The following is a 22,774-nucleotide window of genomic DNA, read 5'->3' as shown; positions in this document are numbered from 1 at the left end:
TAACGCAAAAAATATTTTTTGCAATAAAAAGCTTCTTTCAGTGTGTGACAGCTGCCAATCATAAAAATCTGCTAAAAAACCCGCTATAAAAGTAAATCAAACCCCCCTTCATCACCCCCTTAGTTAGGGAAAAATAAAAAATTTTAAAAAATGTATTTATTTCCATTTTACCGCTAGGGTTAGGGCTAGGGTTAGGGCGAGGGTTAGGGCTAGGGTTAGGGTTGGGGCTAGGGTTAGGGTTGGGGCTAGGGTTAGGGTTATGGCTAGGGTTGGGGCTAGGGTTAGGTTGGGGTTAGGGTTGGGGCTAGGGTTAGGGTTAGGGCTAGGGTTAGGGTTAAGGCTACAGTTAGGGTTGGGGCTAAAGTTAGGGTTGGGGCTAAAGTTAGGGCTAGGGTTTGGATTACATCTACGGTTGGGAATAGGGTTGGGATTGGGGTTAGGGGTGTGTCTGGGTTAGAGGTGTGGTTAGGGTTACCGTTCGGATTAGGGTTAGGGGTGTGTTTGGATTAGGGTTTCAGTTATAATTGGGGGGTTTCCACTGTTTAGGCACATCAGGGGCTCTCCAAACGCGACATGGCGTCCGATCTCAATTTCAGCCAATTCTGCGTTGAAAAAGTAAAACAGTGCTCCTTCCCTTCCGAGCTCTCCCGTGCGCCCAAACGGGTTTACCCCAACATATGGGGTATCAGCGTACTCGGAACACATTGGAGAACAACTTTTGAGGTCCAATTTCTCCTGTTACCCTTGGGAAAATACAAAACTTTTTTTTTTTTATTTGCATGGCTCTGCGTTATAAACTGTAGTGAAACAATTCGGGGTTCAAAGCTCTCACAACACATCTAGATGAGTTCCTTAAGGGGTCTACTTTCCAAAATGGTGTCACTTGTGGGGGGTTTCTACTGTTTAGGTACATTAGGGCCTCTGCAAACGCAATGTGACGCCTGCAGACCATTCCATCTAAGTCTGCATTCAAAATGGCGCTCCTTCCCTTCCGAGCCCTCCCATGCGCCGAAACGGTGGTTCCCCTCCACATGTGGGGTATCAGCGTACTCAAGACAAATTGGACAACAGTTTTTTGGGTCCAATTTCTCCTGTTACCCTTGGGAAAATACAAAACTGGGGGCTAAAAAATAATTTTTGGGGAAAATTTTTTTTATTTTATTTTCACGGCTATGCGTTATAAACTGTAGTGAAACACTTGAGGGTTCAAAACTCTCACAACACATCTAGATGAGTTGCTTAGGGGGGTCTACTTTCCAAAATGGTGTCACTTGTGTTTTTTTTTTACTGTTTAGGTACATTAGGGCTCTGCAAACGCAATGTGACGCCTGCAGACCATTCCATCTAAGTCTGCATTCAAAATGGCGCTCCATCCCTTCCGAGCCCTCCCATGCGCCCAAACAGTGGTTCCCCCCCACATATGGGGTATCAGCGTACTCAGGACAAATTGGACAACAACTTTTGGGGTCCAATTTCTCCTGTTACCATCGGGAAAATACAAAACTGGGGGCTAAAAAATAATTTTTGTGGGAAAAAAATGTTTGTTTTCTTTTTACGGCTCTGCATTATAAACTTCTGTGAAGCAGTTGGTGGGTCAAAGTGCTCACTACACCTCTAGATAAGTTCCTTAGGGGGTCTACTTTCCAAAATGGTGTCACTTGTGGGGGGGGTTTCAATGTTTAGGCACATCAGTGGCTCTCCAAACACAACATGGGGTCCCATCTCAATTCCTGTCAATTTTGCATTGAAAAGTCAAATGGCGCTCCTTCGCTTCCGAGCTCTGTCATGCGCCCTTGGGGGTGAAGGGGTTAAAGGTGCAAAGTGCATATAAAGGATCTTACCGATGCTCATGATGTCGTTCTTGTGCCTCAACCCCGCGCTCCAACGCGCGTTTCGCACGTAGCTTCTTCAGGGAGTGGTACATAGGGGATACACTGCCCATCTTATATACTTTCCCACATATCCTAAGCCAATCATGGCACTACTAATGGCGCATCCCATGCGACCGCAGCGTCGGCGTCCCCGGCGCATGACCCTCGGCCACGTCACAGAAAGGCGCCGAGGCGCCGTCCATGACGTCACTAGCGGATCACGTGACAAGGCCCGCCCGCCCCGGCCACAGAGGATGCGCACGAGTGCCATAACCGCCATATTGGAACTGGGCAAATGCGAGGGCAAGAGTCTAATGATGGTACTAAAGACGGCGCATCCCATGTCACCGTAGCGCCGGCGCTCCCAGCACGTGACCCGCGGTAATGTCACAGACCAGCGCAAAAGCGCCGTCCGTAACACCACAAGCGGATCACGCGATAAGGGCGCCCGCCCCGGCCACAGAGGACGCGCACAGTACCATACAGCCATATAAAGACTAAACAAATATAAGGGCAAAAAATCAAATAACCATATTTAAAGAGGCAGTACTGAATATGAACGGACGCGATCACCATATGCGCATTACACACCGCCGCAGCACAAGCAACCCCAGAGAATGCCCCGCAGTGACACCACGGAGAGGTACAATTACATCATCCGCGGTACCACAAACGGGAGACACAGCGGGGCACCCACGCAGCGGGGGCAGGAGACGCACACTGGTGTCACATCCGTCACATCAGACGCAAGTAAACATTTAACAACCTGTTCTAGATTGAAGAAAAACAACAAGACTGAAGGGAATAAGGAAATTACAGACAAATATGAGAAATAAAAAATAAGTGAAGCAATATACTGTATATAATATATATACAAAAATATATTGTGAAAAACAATGAAATATTATATAATTATATATAAAATATACTTATATAATATATATTAAATATACTTATGTGGCACATACCTCCCGTCGACTACACACCCTTTAGCCATGCTACATACCTCCCCCCTCTGCCTAAAGCCGTGGGGCTTGGCACTTTTCCCCACTAAACAAGGGATTCTTGATAGGGCATCCGCATTACCGTGCAGCTTTCCGGCCCTATGTTCCACATGGAAACTGAAGTCCTGCAGGGCTAAGAACCAACGGGTGACCCTAGCATTTCTACCCTTTGTTTCCCTCATCCATCTAAGTGGGGCATGGTCAGATATTAGTCTGAATTTACGACCCAGCAGATAGTACCGTAACGTGTCCACCGCCCACTTTATGGCCAAACACTCTTTTTCCACGACTGAGTAGTTCTTCTCAGATGAGGACAGCTTTCTACTCAGATAGAGGACAGGATGCTCCTCCCCATGTAGCTCTTGGGAAAGGACTGCTCCTACCCCAACATCTGAGGCATCTGTCTGAAGAATAAATTCTTTATTGAAGTCTGGGGCCATCAGAACGGGCTGCTTACATAGAGCCCCTTTCAACTCTTGGAAGGCTGACTCTGTCTCTTCGGACCATTTAACCATCACTGATTTTGTCCCTTTTAGCAGGTCAGTCAGAGGCACAGCCATCGTGGCGAAGTTTGGGATGAACCTCCTGTAATAACCCACGATTCCCAGGAAGGCTTTAACTTGCTTCTTGGAAACTGGTTTTGGCCATGTTTGAATTGCCTCCACTTTACTGATTTGGGGTTTTATTTCTCCACGACCCACTATGTATCTAAGGTACTTAGCTTTCTCTTTACCCAAGGCACACTTCTTCGGGTTTATTGTAAATCCGGCCTCTCTTATAGCATCAAACACCGCTTGGACCTTTTCCAGATGACTTTCACAGTCCGGGCTAAAGATGACGATATCATCCAGGTACGCAGCAGCGTATGCCTTATGGGGTGCAAGGATTCTATCCATAGCCCTCTGGAAAGTCGCCGGAGCTCCCTGTAGGCCAAACGGCATCCGGACATACTGGAAACATCCATCTGGTGTAGAAAACACCGTCTTCTCCTTGGCTTCCTGTGCCATGGGGATCTGCCAATAGCCCTTCGTCAAATCCAAGGTGGTTATGTACCTGGCGGGCCCAAGCCTTTCGATGAGCTCATCAACGCGGGGCATGGGATAAGCGTCAAACTTGGAGACCTCATTCAACTTCCGATAGTCGTTGCAAAACCTCCACTCTCCATCAGGTTTTGGGACCAGGACAATTGGGCTCGACCACCCGCTCTTGGATTCCCCAATGACTCCAAGCTTCAACATACGCTCCACTTCCTTGGAGATAACTTCTTGACGAGCCTCAGGAATACGATAGGGCTTCACGTTCACCCGCACATGTGGCTCTGTTAGGACCTCGTGCGCTATGACCTTCGTGTGTCCTGGCAACTCTGAAAACAGGTCCCTGTTTTTCTGGAGTAACTCCCGGCACTGCTGTTTCTGGGACTTCGATAGCGTCTCCGCTATAGTAACCGCTCCAACCTCACCTTCTGGGTTGCTTAACAACGATGGAGTTACTGTCGGCTCTCTATCTTGCCACGGCTTGATGAGGTTGACATGGTACACTTGGAATGGTTTCCGTCTTCCTGGTTGGTGAATTTTATAATTTACTTCACCAAGTTTCTCCACAACCTCATATGGCCCTTGCCATTTGGCCAAGAACTTGCTTTCCATCGTCGGAACTAACACAAAACCTCAGTCTCCCGGATTGAACTGCCTCACTCTTGCAGACCGGTTGTAGATTCTGGCCTGAGCTTCTTGTGCCTGGAGGAGGTGTTCTTTCACGATAGGCATCACCTTTACAATCCTCTGCTGCATCAGGGCCACATGCTCAATGACGCTTCTGTGGGGCGTGGCTTCGGCTTCCCAGGTTTCCTTGGCTACATCCAGGAGTCCTCGCGGATGTCGGCCATATAGAAGCTCAAACGGTGAGAACCCTGTGGAGGCCTGTGGAACTTCACGAATGGAAAACATCAGATAGGGTAAGAGACAATCCCAGTCTCTACCGTCTTTCTCTATAGCTTTTCTCAGCATGCTCTTCAGTGTCTTGTTAAATCTCTCAACAAGACCATCTGACTGGGGATGGTACACCGAGGTCCTCAACTGGGAGATTTTCAGAGCTTTGCATAACTCCCTCATCACCTTGCTCATGAAAGGTGTCCCCTGGTCAGTCAGGATCTCCTTCGGCAGACCTGTCCGGGAAAAGACATGGACCAACTCGCGGGCTATACTCTTCGAGGAAGAATTTCTCAAGGGAATTGCCTCAGGATAGCGTGTGGCATAGTCCAGGATGACTAATATATACTGATGGCCCCGGGCTGATTTAACTAAGGGACCAACCAAGTCCATGGCAATTCTCTCGAACGGTACCTCAATAATGGGCAATGGCACAAGAGGGTTCTGGAAATGAGGAGTGGGAGCAGTTAGCTGACATGTACGGCAGGACCTGCAATAGTTCACTATTTCTCGGTGACACCCAGGCCAGTAGAATCTCTGCACAACCCGTTCCTGCGTTTTTTCCACCCCTAGGTGTCCACCCAAGATGTGTGAATGGGCCATGTCCAACACCTTCCGTCTATATGGAACCGGCACTACCAACTGCTCTACCAACTCCTCCCTTATTTTTGTGACCCGGTACAACAACTCCCCTCTCATCAGAAAATGGGGAAACCTTGTGTCTGCCCCCGGCTCCTGTACCACCCCGTCAATAACTGTGACATTATTAAAGGCTTCCCTCAGAGTGGGGTCCCTATGTTGGGCAGTCCCAAAATTTTCACCGGTTACCTCTAACTCCATAGTGTCAGATGTAGGGGATACTTCCTCCTCATCCCCAACCAGCACACAAAAAGGAAACCTGTCTGTCTCTGGGTGTGGTGACACCCTTCCAGGGTTCACTGGTTCCCTACTCTTGCTAGGGAGCTCAGAACCTTTTCCCCACAAATCCCAAAACAGACAGGAATCCCGGCCAATAATTATAGGGTGCAACAAGTCCTGCACGACGCCGACTATGTGGGACTCAGTGCCACATGCTGTTTCAATGTCCACCCTGGCCAACGGGTAGTCCTTGGCATCACCATGTATGCACCGCACGCCGACCTTCTTTCCCGGGAGCAGGTGGAGAGGGAAAGTGGCCCTCACCAGGGTCACTAAGCTCCCTGAGTCTAACAGCGCCGTTGCTGCTCGACCGTTCACCCTTACGGGACACGCTTGAGGTCCCTCGTTGGGCGGAGAGTTCACACTGCAGGCTGGATACGCATAGTATGAGCAACGGCGTCCCATGCTGCAGTCCATCTGCTCAGTGGTCTGGGAACAACGGGCAGTTATATGTCCTGGCCCGTGGCACCTCCAGCAAATAATATCACCCGTAGGGACCTTGGGCACCACCTGCCCCGCCCTTTGTGACCTTTGACGCGCCACCCCTTTTTGGGACTCAGCAGCTTTCTGGGACCCCCAGTACGGCATGGGCTGCCTCCCAAAGGAGCCTTCCATCCCTTGGTATCTCTCGACCAGTCCGATCAGTTCGACGGCATTCTGGGGATCACCCTGGGCAACCCAAGTCTGTATGGACCTCGGGAGGGAATGCACAAACCGATCCATCATCACTCGTTCCACCATCTGTGCAGGTGTACATGACTCTGGCTGCAGCCATTTCTGGACCAGGTGCAACAGATCAAACATTTGAGAGCGAGGCGGTTTGTCCCGGTGATAAGCCTAGGAGTGAACTCGCTGTGCCCTAACAGTCTGTGTCACCCCCAAACGTGCGAGAACCTTGGCTTTTAATTTGTCATACTCCTTGGCATCCTGCAAGGTCAAATCATAGTATGCCTTCTGAGGTTCCCCCGTCAGGTAAGGTGCCAACACCTCTGCCCACTGCTCTGGCGGAAGTTTTTCCCTCTCAGCGACCCTCTCAAACACCGTCAGGAAGGCCTCAACATCATCCCTGGGAGTCATTTTCTGTAATGCGCGTCTTACCGTCTTCCAGACGTGGGTGTCATCAGCCAAACCTGGGGTTGGGGTGCTCGTCTTGCCCTGGATGGTGGTTGCCAGAACCTGCATCTGCTGCCGTTGCTCCTGCTGGCTCTGCCGTTGCTCCTGCTGGCTCTGTTGTATCTGCTGCATCAACAGCCTGTTAGTCTCTTGCTGTACCTGCTGCCGTTGCTCCTGCTGTGACTGCAACTGGACCAAGTGTTTCAGCAGTTCCTCCATTTTCCCCGGCTGACTTACAACAGACTTGACCCAGGACATTCAATAACAGACTTTTCGTCTCTGCTGGGAACGCTGCCCGCATTCTCCACCAATTGTAGGGATTTCACTCACTCAGGTGCGACGGCTGACACTCAGGAGGCACGTTCCTTTAAAGTTCACAGGGTATTACGTCATAAACCACATGGAAAAATAACAGCAAACAAATAGCCTTAAGTTCAGGAAAAGCAAAACAATGTGTCCAGTCCACCAGGCTCAGTCCTATAGCCTTAACACACTCAGGAGGGTTTCACCTCCACACATATCCCCTGTGTTAAACATTTGCCTGTCTTATATAGAGCTAACCACACCCAGTAACCCATCACATGATTAGCCATGTGGTCTGACATCACCACAGGTCCTGGAACACACATATATACATGGTTATATACAACAAAGAAATACTCCGGGCTACATTACAGCAACAAGACACTTATGTGGCACATACCTCCCGTCGACTACACACCCTTTAGCCATGCTACAATGTAAAGAATTAAACTACTGTAAAATAATAAATCTCATATGTTTCCCTTATTATCTCCAGTGTTTGCAATATTACACAGGATTTTTATAATGTTACATCGGCTCATCTTCTCATTCAGGTCTTAACAATATCGGATCCTCTCAGTGACCATCTTCTATATTAGGATAATTTTTCTAAATTGCCCATTAAGGATTGATATGGACAGAGACAAGAGGGTGGAGAGGATATTACACCTCACCCTAGAGATCCTCTTCCGGCTTACTGGAGAGGTGAGAGATTCTGACGGTCACATTTCATCATTCATATCTATGGGAATACGAGATGGACAGAACTGTCCATCTAAATGGACTAAATGTCTGTAGTGAGATTTATTAATGTGTATCTCCATATCCAGGACTATACAGTAGTAAAGAAGACATCCAGTGACCGCTGTGAGGACCCTGTTCTCAGGAGTCTTCCCCATCCCTCAGACACCATCACGGGTCCTCCACTTCACCCCCTGATACATAAGGACATCAATGACAAGAAGATCCTAGAACTCACCTACAAGATGATTGAGCTGCTGACTGGAGAGGTGACACTGCTGGGAATGCTGGGACATTATTCAGTAACGCTATGAAGAGATCGGGGGGATGACGGTATCATTGTATGTGTCAGGTTCCTATAAGGTGTCAGGATGTCTCCGTCTATTTCTCCATGGAGGAGTGGGAGTATTTAGAAGGACACAGAGATCTGTACAAGGACATCATGATGGAGGTTCCCCAGCCCCTCACATCACCAGGTAATAGACAGGACTAAATACACACGGCCTATAATTATCTGTATGTAAAGAATGAATTCAGTCCCTGTATGTGTTTCCTCCAGATCTATCCAGTAAGAGGACAACACCAGAGAGATGTCCTCATCCTCTTCTTCCACAGGACTGTAAACAGGAAGATCGCAATGTTCCTCAGGATCATCAGGTAGATGGAGAGAAGGTGTCATGAGGTGTTGCTTGGTGTTGTTTTATCCACCAGTATTATTTGTTTTATACTTGTGTAATGAGGACGGTGGAGATGGCAGGATTAGAGCTGATCATAGATGTGACTTCTCCATCTGTCTGTAACTTTTACATTATTTATTTCAGGGTGAAGATCTGACCCATATTAATACTACAGAGACATATGTGAGGGGTGATGAGTGGTGTAAAGAGGAGATTCCTACATATGATTACCCAGGTGAGTAGTAACCACTAAATACAGAGAAAGCACAGATTCTTCAGTCACTGTCTGTGGCTGCTTTATTGGTGGTGTAGTCCATCCGTATCATAATTGTGTGGTCACCATTTTGCCTCTAGACCACAACAGTGTCCTCCGCCCAAAACTATTCAAATGACTTTGGGCATTGAAGGCCTTTTTTTATAGATTTTAGAGCCTGTAGGATCCACCTACCCCCTGGGATTAGAATACGCTGTTAACCTGCCCAGATCTGTAAACTACAAAGCCAAATTACAGCGTATGTTGAATGTACTGACAAGTTAGAAAATCACTTGAAGAAAAATATTATGATGGGCCTGTTCAAGAGAAAGCGGAGGGTAATGATGCTGTTGGTTTCCTAGATCCCTGATATCTTATTGGATGAATCTACCTTCTCTCCCTTCTGTGCTGCTGAATGTGATCATATGGTCCCTACAAGACCAGGTCCAGTCTTTCTGGCCGAACTTCACTTTTATGATCGACAACATTAAATGTGCAGTGAGGCCAAGTGTGAATTTCTGTACAATAACAACAGAGTTTCCCTTTATCCTGAATTTTGAATTTCTTTTTAAAACCGACTAACTTGAAACAGGGTTGTGATAAACTACATAAAACACATCACACCTGGGCCATGATACATCTCTAAGCTGTGTGTGGTTGATGGCTGTAATATACATTTAAAGGGGTTATCCCCTGTGATGTGGTGCTGTGACAGCGGCACTCAATCAGACCTGGCGTCACTGTCTCCGCCTTCGGACAAACTGAGCATGAAGGGGAAGACAGAGCTGCAGCTCATCCCGGACTTCTTCATGTTCAGTTTGTCCGAAGGTGGAGACCGTGACGCCAGCGCTGATTGGGAGCTGGGCATCACTTGTCATTCTACCACATCACAGCGCCGGTGCAGCGAGTGCCAACTCCGCTGGAACAAAGCCAGCATGGCAGTTGAGTTTAAGCTTTATTGTTTTATCGGGGACGAACATTTAGTTTAAGAAGTGCTTGTCCTAGTACTGGACAACCCCTTTAATAAATACTATAGATATGCATGTATTGCCAAGTTTTTAACACTAAGGTTCGGATATGGCTTTAAAGAAGGCTACTACTTGTGATATAATGCTATTTTATTTAAAGTACAAAATTAAAGGAATAGTATGATTGCGTATACTTTTGTATATTTTAACATACAAAGGTTAAGTACATATAAAGATCAAACACATAAAATGATTAAGTACAGTACAGACCAAAAGTTTGGACACACCTTCAAATTTAAAGATTTTTCTGTATTTTCGTGACTATGAAAATTGTACATTCACACTGAAGGCATCAAAACTATAAATTAAGGCTACTTTCACACTAGCGTCGGGCTCGGCCCGTCGCAGTATGTCGGGCCGAGGTTCCCGACGCTAGCGTTGTGTCCGCCGCACAACGGGTGCAGCGGATGCATTTTTCCAGCGCATCCGCCGCCCCATTGTGAGGTGCGGGGAGGTGGGGGCGGAGTTCCGGCCGCGCATGCGCGGTCGGAAAAAGCGGTCCGTCGTCTGCTTAAAACGTTACATGCAACGTTTTTTGCGGCCGACGGTCCGCCACAACATGGCGCAACCGTCGCGCGTCGGTTGCGACGTGTGGCAATCCGTCGCAATGCGTCGCGTAATGTTAGTCAATGCAGAAAAACGCATCCTGCAAACACTTTTGCAGGATGCGTTTTTTCTGCAAAACGACGCATTGTGACGGATTGCAGTTAACGCTAGTGTGAAAGTAGCCTAACACATGTGGAATTATATACTTAATTTCAGTTGTTTCACACTTTTTTGTTATGTCTTAGATTCTAGGTTCTTCAAAGTAGCCACCTGTTGCTTTGATGACTGCTTTGCACACTCTTGGCATTCTCTTGATGAGCTTCAAGAGGTAGTCACCGGGAATGGTCTTCCAACAATCTTGAAGGAGTTCCCAGAGATGCTTTGCACTTGTTGGCCCTTTTGCCTTCACTCTGCGGTCCAGCTCACCCCAAACCATCTCGATTGGGTTCAGGTCTGGTGACTGTGGAGGCCAGGTCATCTGGCGTAGCACCCCATCACTCTTCCTCTTGGTCAAATAGCCCTTACACAGCCTGGAGGTGTGTTTGGGGTCATTGTCCTGTTGAAAAATAAATGATGGTCCAACTAAACGCAAACCGGATGGAAGATCAAGCCGCTGCAAGATGCTGTGGTAGCCATGCTGGTTTAGTATGCCTTCAATTTTGAATAAATCCCCAACAGTGTCACCAGCAAAGCACCCCCACACCATCACACCTCCATGCTTCACGGTGGGAACCAGGCATATAGGGTCCATCCATTCACATTTTCTGCGTCGCAGAAAGACACGGTGGTTGGAACCAAAGATCTCAAATTTGGACTCATCAGAACAAAGCACAGATTTCCACTGGTCTAATGCCTATTCCTTGTGTTCTTTAGCCCAAACAAGTTTCTTCTGCTTGTTGCCTGTCCTTAGCAGTGGTTTTGTAACAGCTATTTTACCATGAAGGCCTGCTGCACAAAGTCTCCTCTTAACAGTTGTTGTAGAGATGTGTCTGCTGCTAGAGCTCTGTGTAGCATTGACCTGGTCTCTAATCTGAGCTGCTGTTAACCTGCGATTTTCTGAGGCTGGTGACTTGGATAAACTTATCCTCAGAAGCAGAGGTGACTCTTGGTCTTCCTTTCCTGGGGCGGTCCTCATGTGAGCCAGTTTCTTTGTAGCGCTTGATGGTTTTTGACACTGCACTTGGGGACACTTTCAAACTTTTCTCAATTTTTCAGACTGACTGACCTTCATTTCTTAAAGTAATGATGGCCACTCATTTTTCTTTACTCAGCTTCTTTTTTCTTGCCATAATACAAATTCTTACAGTCTATTCAGTAGGACTATCAGCTGTGTATCCACCAGACTTCTGCTCAACACAACTGATGGTCCCAACCCCATTTATAAGGCAAGAAATCCCACTTATTAAACCTGACAGGGCACACCTGTGAAGTGAAAACCATTTCCGGTGACTACCTCTTGAAGCTCATCAAGAGAATGCCAAGAGTGTGCAAAGCAGTCATCAAAGCAAAAGGTGGCTACCTTTTTTGTTAAGTATATAATTCCACATATGTTAATTCATAGTTTTGATGCCTCCATTGTGAATGTACAATTTTCATAGTCATGAAAATACAGAAAAATCTTTAAATGAGAAGGTGTGTCCAAACTTTTGGTCTGTACAGTATATATATCTGTATCTCTATCTCTGAGATATATATATATATATATATATATATATATATATATATATATATATATATATATATATATATTTATATTTACTATAACACTGGGAGCGTCACTCTGTCCGAAGCCTTTATAGACTGCGCAAGCGCTGGCGCGGTCTGGACCCCACAGAGTGACGCTCCCAGGAGATCGCGGTGTGCGTTCAGTGCTTACAACGGAACGGAGAAGCAGGAACGAGCCAGGAGGGTGAGTATGCAATATTTACCTGTACCGTTCCACCGATGCGCGCTGCTCCGTCCACCACATCCTCTGCCTGTGACGTTCAGTTCAGAGGGCCCGATGACGCGCTTAATGCGCGCCACCCTTTGACTGAACAGTCACAGCCAGAGGACCCGGAACACGGAGCGGCGCGCATCGGTGGAACGGGGGACAGGTGAATATAGCAAGTGCCGGGGGCCTGAGCTAGCGGCGACTCCGGCACCTGACCCCCCCACAGCGCGCCGGTGTCCCCGCCTGCTCAGGCCCCCAGCACTCGGCGCCCAGCACCGCCACGCACAGCTGCCCGCACCCAGCACAGCCACGCGCAGCCGCCCGCATCCAGCACAGCCACGCACAGCCGCCCGCATCCAGCACAGCCACGCACAGCCGCCCGCACCCAGCACAGCTGCCCGCACTCAGCACAGCCACACACAGCCGCCCGCACTCAGCACCGCCACGCACAGCCGCCCGCACTCAGCACCGCCACGCACAGCCGCCTGCACTCAGCACTGCCACGCACAGCCGCCCGCACCCAGCACTGCCACGCACAGCCGCCCGCACTCAGCACCGCCACGCACAGCCGCCCGCACCCAGCATCGCAACGCACAGCCACCCGCACCCAGCACAGCCGCCCGCACTCAGCACCGCCACGTACAGCCGCCCGCACCCAGCACAGCTGCCCGCACTCAGCACAGCCACACACAGCCGCCCGCACTCAGCACCGCCACGCACAGCCGCCTGCACTCAGCACTGCCACGCACAGCCGCCCGCACCCAGCACTGCCACGCACAGCCGCCCGCACTCAGCACCGCCACGCACAGCCGCCCGCACCCAGCATCGCCACGCACAGCCACCCGCACCCAGCACAGCCGCCCGCACTCAGCACCGCCACGTAGAGCCGCCCGCACCCAGCACAGCCGCCCGCACTCAGCACCGCCACGCACAGCCGCCCGCACTCAGCACCGCCACGCACAGCCGCTCGCACCCAGCATCGCCACGCACAGCCACCCGCACTCAGCACAGCCGCCCGCACTCAGCACAGCCGCCCGCACTCAGCACAGCCACCCGCACCCAGCAGCGCCACGCACAGCCGCCCGCACTCAGCACCGCCACGCACAGCCGCCCGCACTCAGCACAGCCGCCCACGCACAGCACCGCCACGCACAGCCGCCCGCACTCAGCACAGCCACGTACAGCCGCCCACGCACAGCACAGCCACGTACAGCCACCCGCACTCAGCACAGTCACGCACAGCCGCCCGCACTCAGCACAGCTGCACTCGGGCAGTAGAGCAGGAGAGAAAAAGATGGGAGCAACATATGGCAGAATGGAAACAGGAACAGGCAGAATGGGTGCAGCACATTACAACAGAATGGGGGCACAGGATGGAAGCAGCACATGACAGAATGGGGGCGCAGGATGGGAGCAGCACATGACAGAATGGGGGTGCAGGATGGGAGCAGCACATGACAGAATGAGGGCGCACACATGACAGGATGGGGGTGTAGGATGGAGCAGCATATGACGATGGGGGCACATGATGCGAGCACATGACAGGATGGGGACGCAGGATGGAGCAGCACATGATAGGATGGGGGCGCAGGATGGAACAGAACATGACAGGATGGGGATGCAGGATGGAGCAGCACATGACAGGATGGGTGCGCAGGATGGGAGCACATGACAGGATGGGGGCGCAGGATGGGAGCACATGACAGGATAGGGATACAGGATGGTGCAGCGCAGGATGGAGCAGCACATGACAGGATGGGAGAGCAAGATGGGAGCAGCACATACCAGGATGGAGACCATATACCAATATAAATGCTCGCCACCCGGGCGTAGAACGGGTTCAATAGCTAATAAATATATATATATATATATATATATATATATATATATATATATATATATATATATATATATATATATCTATACTATGTGTAGACATTTATTTGATCCATTCTATTCTAACCTGTCAGTGTGATTTTACTGTACACCACACTGAATTTACCGCTTTTCTATAAAGCACGGTGCGTATTTCTCGCAAGTTACACTGATGGTCCGTGTGTAATCCGTATTTTTCTTGCCCCCATAGACTTTCATTGGTGGATTTTTTGCGCAATACGCTGACAAACGCAGCATGCTGCGATTTTCTATGCCAGTAAAATTCGGCTGCGAAATATACGGCAGATAGGAACTGCCCCATAGAAAATCATTGGTCCATGTGCAATGCGTAGTTTTTGCGCCTCTCATACCTCCGTAAAACTCTAGTGTGACGCCGGTCTTTGGCATAGACTAGTACAACATCTGAAGAATCACATATTTATACACAACACAGCACAGAACTGCCATTATGGGAGAGTGATAAATAGTAGAGTCCATAAATATTGCAACAGTTCCTAGATAAGGAGTGAAGGTTTTATTGTCCTCTGATTGGGGTCTGGTACTGTTATGATGCCCCATAAGGTTTGAAGTGCAAATTCATTAATTGATGTAAAAAGGCCATAAATCCATGCGACACATTCATTGCTGCACTGAGTGTGTCAAAGGTTGTAATAAATTTATACTCCCAAATTCTCCTGTCTCTCTGAGATTTGAAGTCACCTTTTAATACTTGCTGTGATCCGGGAGACAAAAATGTATTGCCACAGGTAGATCCATTCTTTTTTCTCTTATTGTGTGGTAATGAGAATATATTCTTGTTCTAAACTTTTGCCCTGTCTCCCCCATATACAGACCCCCAGTTGGACATTTGGTACAAATAGTTAGGTACACCACATTAGATGTGATGCAGCTGAAAGTACTTGGGATCTTGTAGTCCTGATGTGAGTTGGGGATCTTTATCTTGTCCGTATTCATTAAAAATGGACAGGTTTTACTTTTTTTTTCTGGTTGCAAGGAAAGGTTCTTGCAGCTTTTGGAGAGGACAGGCAGCTTCTGACAATGATACTTAGATTTGGGGGTTGCCTAAAACAGTAGTGGGGGGGGGTCTGGAAAAATGGATTGTAATCGGGCTTCTTCTTGTAGTAAAGGTTGTAATTTCCATGCAGCTCCCCTTAGCACCTCTAGATTTGGATTGTAGGTAACTACTAGAGGTACCTGGTTGTCTTCTTTAGCTTTGTAATGAAGCAGGTGATTCCTTGATATTCCAGTTGCTCTTGTAATTTGGTATTGAATTGTTCTTGGATGGTAGCCCTGATTCAAAAAGGTCTTTCTGAGGCGATCAAGGTGTTCATCCCTATCCATGGGGTTGGAACATGTACGATTGTATCTGATGGCTTGGCTGTAGACAATAGATTTATTTATTTTTTTGTGTTTTGGATGCAAACTGTCCCATTTAAGGTATGTTGGGCTGTCGATTGGCTTCTGATACAGGGATGTCTCTTTTTCAATGTTCTGCAGCTTAATGATGGTGTCCAAAAAGTTAATTTCAGTGCTGGTGCAGTTGAGTGTCAAACACGCGTCCCGTGGGCCGCATGTGGCCCTTTACAGGCATATCTGCGGCCTGCACAGACAGACAGACCAGTGAGGTAATACCCCCCCCCCCCCGTGCTGCTGCGCTACTAGTACCCGCCCGCCGGCTGGCCTGGTTCGCTTGCTTGTTGTGACTAGTGAGAGTGACAACAAGAGGAGTCCTGTCCCTGCGTGCGCCCTGGGCCCTGACAACCGCTGAGAGGCGCTGACCACCGCTGGCACTTCCGCATCAGGGAAGCGCCAGCAGCGGCTGACGTCACTGAGGGTGTGACAGGCTGCTTCAGTTCATTCGTCGTCACTCACGGTCGTTGCGCCGCAGCGCCGGTGACTCGTCACTGTCTCACTTGCTGTGTGTTCAGTTTGTGGTTGGAGAGTCCAGGTGACGTCGTCGGTGCCGGTGGTAAGTGGCGTGCTCCAGACCGCGGCCACGGGAACCGGGTGGATCTGAAGTCTGACTCTGAAACCTGCCTGCTGCATAGGGGGAGGGTGTGTAGGACTGGAGGAGCAGATCCTTGTACTATGGGGGTGTCTGTGTCAGACTGGAGGAGCAGATCCTCTTGTATTATGGGGGTCCCTATATTTCTGGAGGTGGAAGTACCAGGATCTGATCCTCCACCTCCAGAAATATAGGGACCCCCATAATACAAGAGGATCTACTCCTCCAGTCTGACACAGACAGACACCCCCATACAAAATCTTTTCAGAGAACAAGGCTGACTGATCACCACTTATCATCTTTGATCAAAGTAGGCACTGCGTTGTCATTTCAGCCTGATATACCAACAATTGTTAGCACAAAGAGGTGTCAAGCCTCAGGACAAAACACTAATGATTGAAAAAAATGATAGCAAATAAATGTGTAGTTTTTAATTGCTGTATTTTTGTTAAATATATTAGTTGCTGTTGCGCACTGCAAATATATGTTGCTGTTACATATTACTACTTCATATCTTGTTTTCATGACTGCTGTTACAATACGTGTGTGACATTAGCTGTTGTGTGCGGCCCTCGCAACAACCTCTTGTTACTCATGTGGCCCTCGGGGTACCCTGAGTTTGACATGCCTGGATTAAACTGTTCATGTAACGTCTTTAGCTGTGGCTCAGACTCCGTCCAGATGATTAAAATATTATCAACATTATCAATATTATCAGCACAAACTGTCATTATGGGAGAGTGATAAACAGTTGAGTCCATAAATATTGGAAAAGTTCCTAGATAAGGAGTGAATGTTTTATTGTGCTCTGAAAACACTTACAGAAAACACAGAGCAAAAATTACAACAATGTTACAACAAACTATGGACCATTCGGATTCATAACAAGGAAAACAAACTACACAGATAGGGCCTCAATTCAGGACTCTACACAAACAAATACAAAACAAAGCCAAAACCTGACAACTTGGACAACCACTCCATTCCAGACACAAAAGCATCTGTCATTAATCTCTCAGATTATAAACCCTACAAAGTGGACCTGGCCGTGCTTTCCAGAGGACTCACTTTGTCCTACTAAGGCCCTGGATATAACTGAACTCTGCAGTGACATGGAACATTTTTTCATGAGACAGCGCTTGAGGGAATATTTAAATGATACAGAAGATTCAGAAAACAAACACTTAGACTGAAGGAAAAGGGATCCTAACAACCAAGAAGAGGTCAGACTGGACACCTCCACCTGGACACAACCCTCATTTGGATAAATATATAGACTCCTTCAAACATTTGATAAAATCCACCATCACAGATACTAACAGGAGACAAGCATGCTACAACAGTGACCAGGAGAGGAAAGCCATACAGTCTCTGAAAACCAACAAAGAAATGATCATCAAACCTGCTGACAAGGGTGGTGCAATAGTCATAATGAACACATCAGACTATATGAAGGAAGCAAACAGACAACTTATGGACACACGCTACTACAAAAAATTGGAGTTGGATCCTACACAGGACTATTACAAGGAACTAAACAAGTTGGTATCTTGTCTGCCTGATGAATCCACAAGAGCCGATTACCTGATACCAGAAAGTCCAAGAATAGGGACATTGTACATGCTTCCCAAAATCCAGAAATCTGGAAATCCAGGAAGACCAATTATCTCATGTGTGGGCACCCTTACTGAGCAGTTATCTGGATGGGTAGAGGGTATTCTTAAACCACTGGTAAAGGATACACCCAGCTACATTTAGGACACAAATGGCCTATTGAAGGACCCATCCTGGCCACCATGGATGTGGAATATTTGTACTCCAATATCCCACACCAAGATTAAGTGCCTGCAAATTCTTCCTGGAAAACACAGGGACTGATATTGATTCTGTGGTGAAACTAATAAAATTCATCCTCACCCACAAATACTTTGAATTTGACAACAAGATTTATCTACAGGAGACTGGCACAGCAATGGGAAGTAAAATGGCCCCACAGTATGCAAATCTTTTCATGGCCAAGCTTGAAAGTGGCTTTTTGTCCTCATGTCCCATCAGGCCTCTGGCCTACTACCACTACATTGATGACATTTTAGTCATCTGGACGGAGTCTGAGCCACAGCTAAAGACGTTCCATGAACAGTTTAATCAATTTTTATCCCACCATCAACTTAACACTCAACTACTCCAGCACTGAAATTAACTTTTTGGACACCAACATTAAGCTGCAGAACATTGGCTTCTGATACAGGGATGTCTCTTTTTCAATCGACCACCCGACATACTTTAAATGGGACAGTTTCCATCCAAAACACATAAAAAACTCTGTCTACAGCCAAGCCATCAGATACAATCGTATATGTTCCAACCCCATGGATAGGGATGAACACCTTGGTCGCCTCAGAAAGATCTTTTTGAATCAGGGCTACCATCCAAGAACAATTGAAAACCAGATTACAAGAGCCACCAGAATATCAAGGAATCGTCTACTACATTACAAAGCTAAAGAAGAAAATAACCGAGTACCTCTAGTGGTCACCTACAATCCAAATCTGGAGGTGCTAAGGGGAGCTGCACGGAAATTACAGCCTTTACTACAAAAAGATGCCCGCTTACAATCCATTTTTCCAGACCCCCCCACTACTGTGTTTTAGGCAGCCCCCAAATCTAAGAAGTATTATTGTCAGACTCTCCCTGTCCTCTCCAACAGCTGCAGGAACCTTTCCTTGCAACCAGAAAAAAATGTAAAACCTGTCCATTTATAATGACCACAGACAAGATAAAGATTCCCAACTCACATCAAGACTACAAGATCCCAGGTACTTTCAGCTGCGTCACTTCTAATGTGGTGTACCTAATTATTTGTACCAAATGCCTAACTGGGTTTCTGTATGTGTGGAGACAGGGCAAACGCTTTGAACAAGAATTAATTGTCAATAAGAGTAATAAGAATGGATCTACCTGTGGCAATACTTTTTTTGTCTCCCAGATCACAGCAATATGGATCACAGCATTTAATACAAGCATTACTTGTATTAAAAGGTGACTTCAAATCTCAGAGAGACAGCAGAGTCTGGGAGTATAAGCTGATGATGACCTTTGACACACTCAATGCAGGAATGAATGTGCCGCATGAATTTTTTTTTTTTTTTTTTACATCAATTAAAGGAATTTACCCCTCAGAATGTCCAAGTCACTAGTCGATTGGCGTGTTGGACTGCGCCGTGCAGCTGGGGGGGAGAGAGTGCCAAGGCCGGCTGTCCCCAGATCGGTGGCTCAGTGCTGGATGTCTGGAAGTCTAGTGACTTGGACATTCACCGACCTCCGCAGCTATCTGTACCTTCACAACCAGTAAGTGTATATGTACCTACAGGCACTTTAACACTGTCAGCTTCCGGACAAATTAGCTCTATATGCCAGATGGGCACAGTCTGCCTATTGTACCCATATTAACGCGCACGCAGGTGTATTTATACGCTAGTTGGGCATAGCCTTCTTATTACACCTATGACATCAACTAGAGCGCAGGTGTGTTATTGATTATTTTATTACATTTATTCTAGACAGGGTATAGCACAGACCCTGCCACCCCACCAGCAGCTACATCTCCCCACTTTCTTCCCTCTCCCCTGTTTTCTTATCGCCCGAGAAGTGTAGCGCCAGTGTTCACTATTTCTTAGCCGTTAAAAGGTATCAACCACTGAGGACTCGCAGTTCAAAATATTTTTCCCACTTATGCAGGTATCACAACACTAGACGTGTACAGGTATCATCCAACTTTCTGCTTCTATCTTAGGCCCTGTTTACACATCAGTTTTTTTTTGCCATCAGTCGCAATCCGTTGAATTTTGAAAATAACGTATCCGGCGACTGAGGCCGCCTGATCAGTTTTTTCTCATAGACTTGTATTATCGATGGATTGCGATGGATGGCCTCACATTTCATCCGTCGTTCGCCGGATCTGTCGAAAATTGTCCGGCGGCTGTAGATGACGGACAAAGTAATTTTTTTTTTTGTCTCCGACGAAAAATCGGACAGCGATGGATCCGGCGTCGTCCGGCATTTGCTAGAATAGAAGCCTATGGGTGCCGGATCTGTCAAATGACTGAATCTGGCACCAGATTCCTTTTTTTAAACTGTGCGTACTCCGATTTAATTACAGTTATATGAAAAAGTTTGGGCACCCCTATTAATCTTAAGCTTAATGTTTTATAAAAAAATTTTTTTTTTTGCAACAGCCATTTCAGTTTCATATATCTAATAACTGTTGGACACAGTAATGTTTCTGCCTTGAAATGAGGTTTATTGTACTAACAGAAAATGTGCAATCTGCATTCAAACAAAATTTGACAGGTGCATAAGTATGGGCACCTCACCAGAAAAGTGACAATATTTAGTAGATCCTCCTTTTGTAAAAATAACAGCCTCTAGTCGCTTCCTGTAGCTTTTAACCCCTTCCCGACATGTGACGGTATAGTACGTCACATGTCGGGACCCCCGCTTTGATGTGCGCTCCGGCGGTGAGCGCACATCAAAGTCGCGACATGTCAGCTGTTTTTTACAGCCGACATGTGCGCGCAATAGCGGCGGGTGAAATCGCGATCACCCGCCGCTATTAACTAGTTAAATGCCGCTGTCAAACGCAGACAGCGGCATTTAACTACCGCATCCGGCCGTGCGGCCGGATATGAGCGCATCGCCGACCCCCGTCACATGATCGGGGGTCGGCGATGAGTCAGGAAGGTAACCATAGAGGTCCTTGAGACCTCTATGGTTACTGATTGCCGGTGGCTGTGAGCGCCCCCCTGTGGTCGGCGCTCACAGCACACCTGCAAATCTGCTGTGTAGCAGCGATCTTATGATCACTGCTGCATAGCAGAGCCGATCGGGCTGTGCCTGCTTCTAGCCTCTCATGGAGGCTATAAAAGCATGGCAAAAGTAAAAAAAAAAAGTTTTTAAAAATGTGAAAAAAATAAAAAAAATATAAAAGTTTAAATCACCCCCCTTTCGCCCCAATCAAAATAAATCAATAAAAAAAACCCCCAACCTACACATATTTGGTATCGCCGCGTTCAGAATCGCCCGATCTATCAATAAAAAAAAAGCATTAACCTGATCGCTAAATGGCGTAATGAGAAAAAAATTCGAAACGCCAGATTTACGTTTTTTTGGTCGCCACGACATTGCATTACAATGCAATAACGGGCGATCAAAAGAACGTATCTACACCAAAATGCTATCATTAAAAACGCCAGCTCGGCACGCAAAAAATAAGCCCTCACCTGACCCCAGATCACGAAAAATGGAGACGCTACGAGTATCGGAAAATGGCGCAATTTTGTTTTGTTTTGTTTTTTGCAAAGTTTGGAATTTTTTTTCACCACTTAGGTGAAAAATAACCTAGTCATGTTAGGTGTCTATGAACTCGTAGTGACCTGGAGAATCATAATGGCAGGTCAGTTTTAGCATTTAGTGAACCTAGCAAAAAAGCCAAGCAAAAAACAAGTGTGGGATTGCACTTTTTTTGCAATTTCACTGCACTTGGAATTTTTTTCCCGTTTTCTAGTACACGACATGCTAAAACCAATGATGTCGTTCAAAAGTACAACTCGTCCCGCAAAAAATAAGCCCTCACACGGCCAAATTGACGGAAAAATAAAAAAGTTATGGCTCTGGGAAGGAGGGGAGCGAAAAACGAAAACGGAAAAACGGAAAAAGCTCCGGGGGTGAAGGGGTTAATGAGTTCCTGGATGAAGGTATTTTTGACCATTCCTCTTTACAAAACCATTCCAGTTCAGTTAAGTTTGATGGTCGCCGAGCATGGACAGCCCTCTTCAAATGATCCCACAGATGTTCCATGATATTCAGGTCTGGGGACTGGGATGGCCATTCCAGAACAGTGTAATTGTTCCTCTGCATGAATGCCTGAGTAGATTTGGAGCGGTGTTTTGGATCATTGTCTTGCTGAAAGATCCATCCCCTGCGTAACTTCAACTTTGTCACTGATTCATGAACATTATTGTCAAGAATCTGCTGATACTGAGAGGAATCCATGGTTCCCTCAACTTTAACAAGATTCCTGGTGCCGGCATTGGCCACACAGCCCCAAAGCATGATGGAACCTCCACCAAATTTTACTGTGGGTAGCAAGTGTTTTTCTTGGAATGCTGTGTTTTTTTTGCCACCATGCATAACGCCTTTTTGTATGACCAAACAACTCAATCTTGGTTTCATCAGTTCACAGGACCTTCTTCCAAAAAGAAACTGGCTTCTCCAAATGTGCTTTCTCTGTCGCCCATGACGGCACCACGGAGAGGGGATCCGCCCACCAAGGACAGGAAACCTACTGATAAAAAGGCGGTACCACTCTCCCGCATCAGTTGGTTTCCTGTCCTTGATGGGAGACCTACAGACTTACCAGAAGAAGATCGTCGTGGGATTCCATGGCCAATCAGTCCAACTCAGGCAGCGGGGGTCCCCCTGCCTCGGCAGACGGCGTTTCTGCTCGGGCACCAGCGGACGGCACAGGCGCCGCTCATGCGCAGACGCCATCAGGAGCAA

The 22,774-nt window shown here is 47.4% G+C and overlaps 1 protein-coding gene across 3 annotated transcripts in view; it reads left to right on the top strand.

Annotated features, from left to right (window-relative positions):
- Positions 1-22,774, top strand: part of LOC143766707 (uncharacterized) — a 53,800-nt gene that overhangs the window by 15,787 nt on the left and 15,239 nt on the right. For all 3 annotated transcript variants that reach the window (XM_077254563.1, XM_077254564.1, XM_077254562.1), the window contains 5 exons: positions 7,692-7,842; positions 7,968-8,147; positions 8,231-8,354; positions 8,438-8,535; positions 8,700-8,790. In XM_077254563.1, coding sequence (XP_077110678.1) covers positions 7,771-7,842; positions 7,968-8,147; positions 8,231-8,354; positions 8,438-8,535; positions 8,700-8,790 — 565 coding nt within the window. In that variant the 5' untranslated portion in view covers positions 7,692-7,770. The remainder of the gene's footprint in view (positions 1-7,691; positions 7,843-7,967; positions 8,148-8,230; positions 8,355-8,437; positions 8,536-8,699; positions 8,791-22,774) is intronic.

This window comes from Ranitomeya variabilis, chromosome 4, assembly GCF_051348905.1.
Source record: "Ranitomeya variabilis isolate aRanVar5 chromosome 4, aRanVar5.hap1, whole genome shotgun sequence".
In the NCBI taxonomy this organism is placed as follows: Eukaryota; Metazoa; Chordata; class Amphibia; order Anura; family Dendrobatidae; genus Ranitomeya; species Ranitomeya variabilis.
The sequence above is the reverse complement of the archived record's forward strand: the minus strand, read 5'-3'. Positions and strand labels throughout refer to the sequence as shown.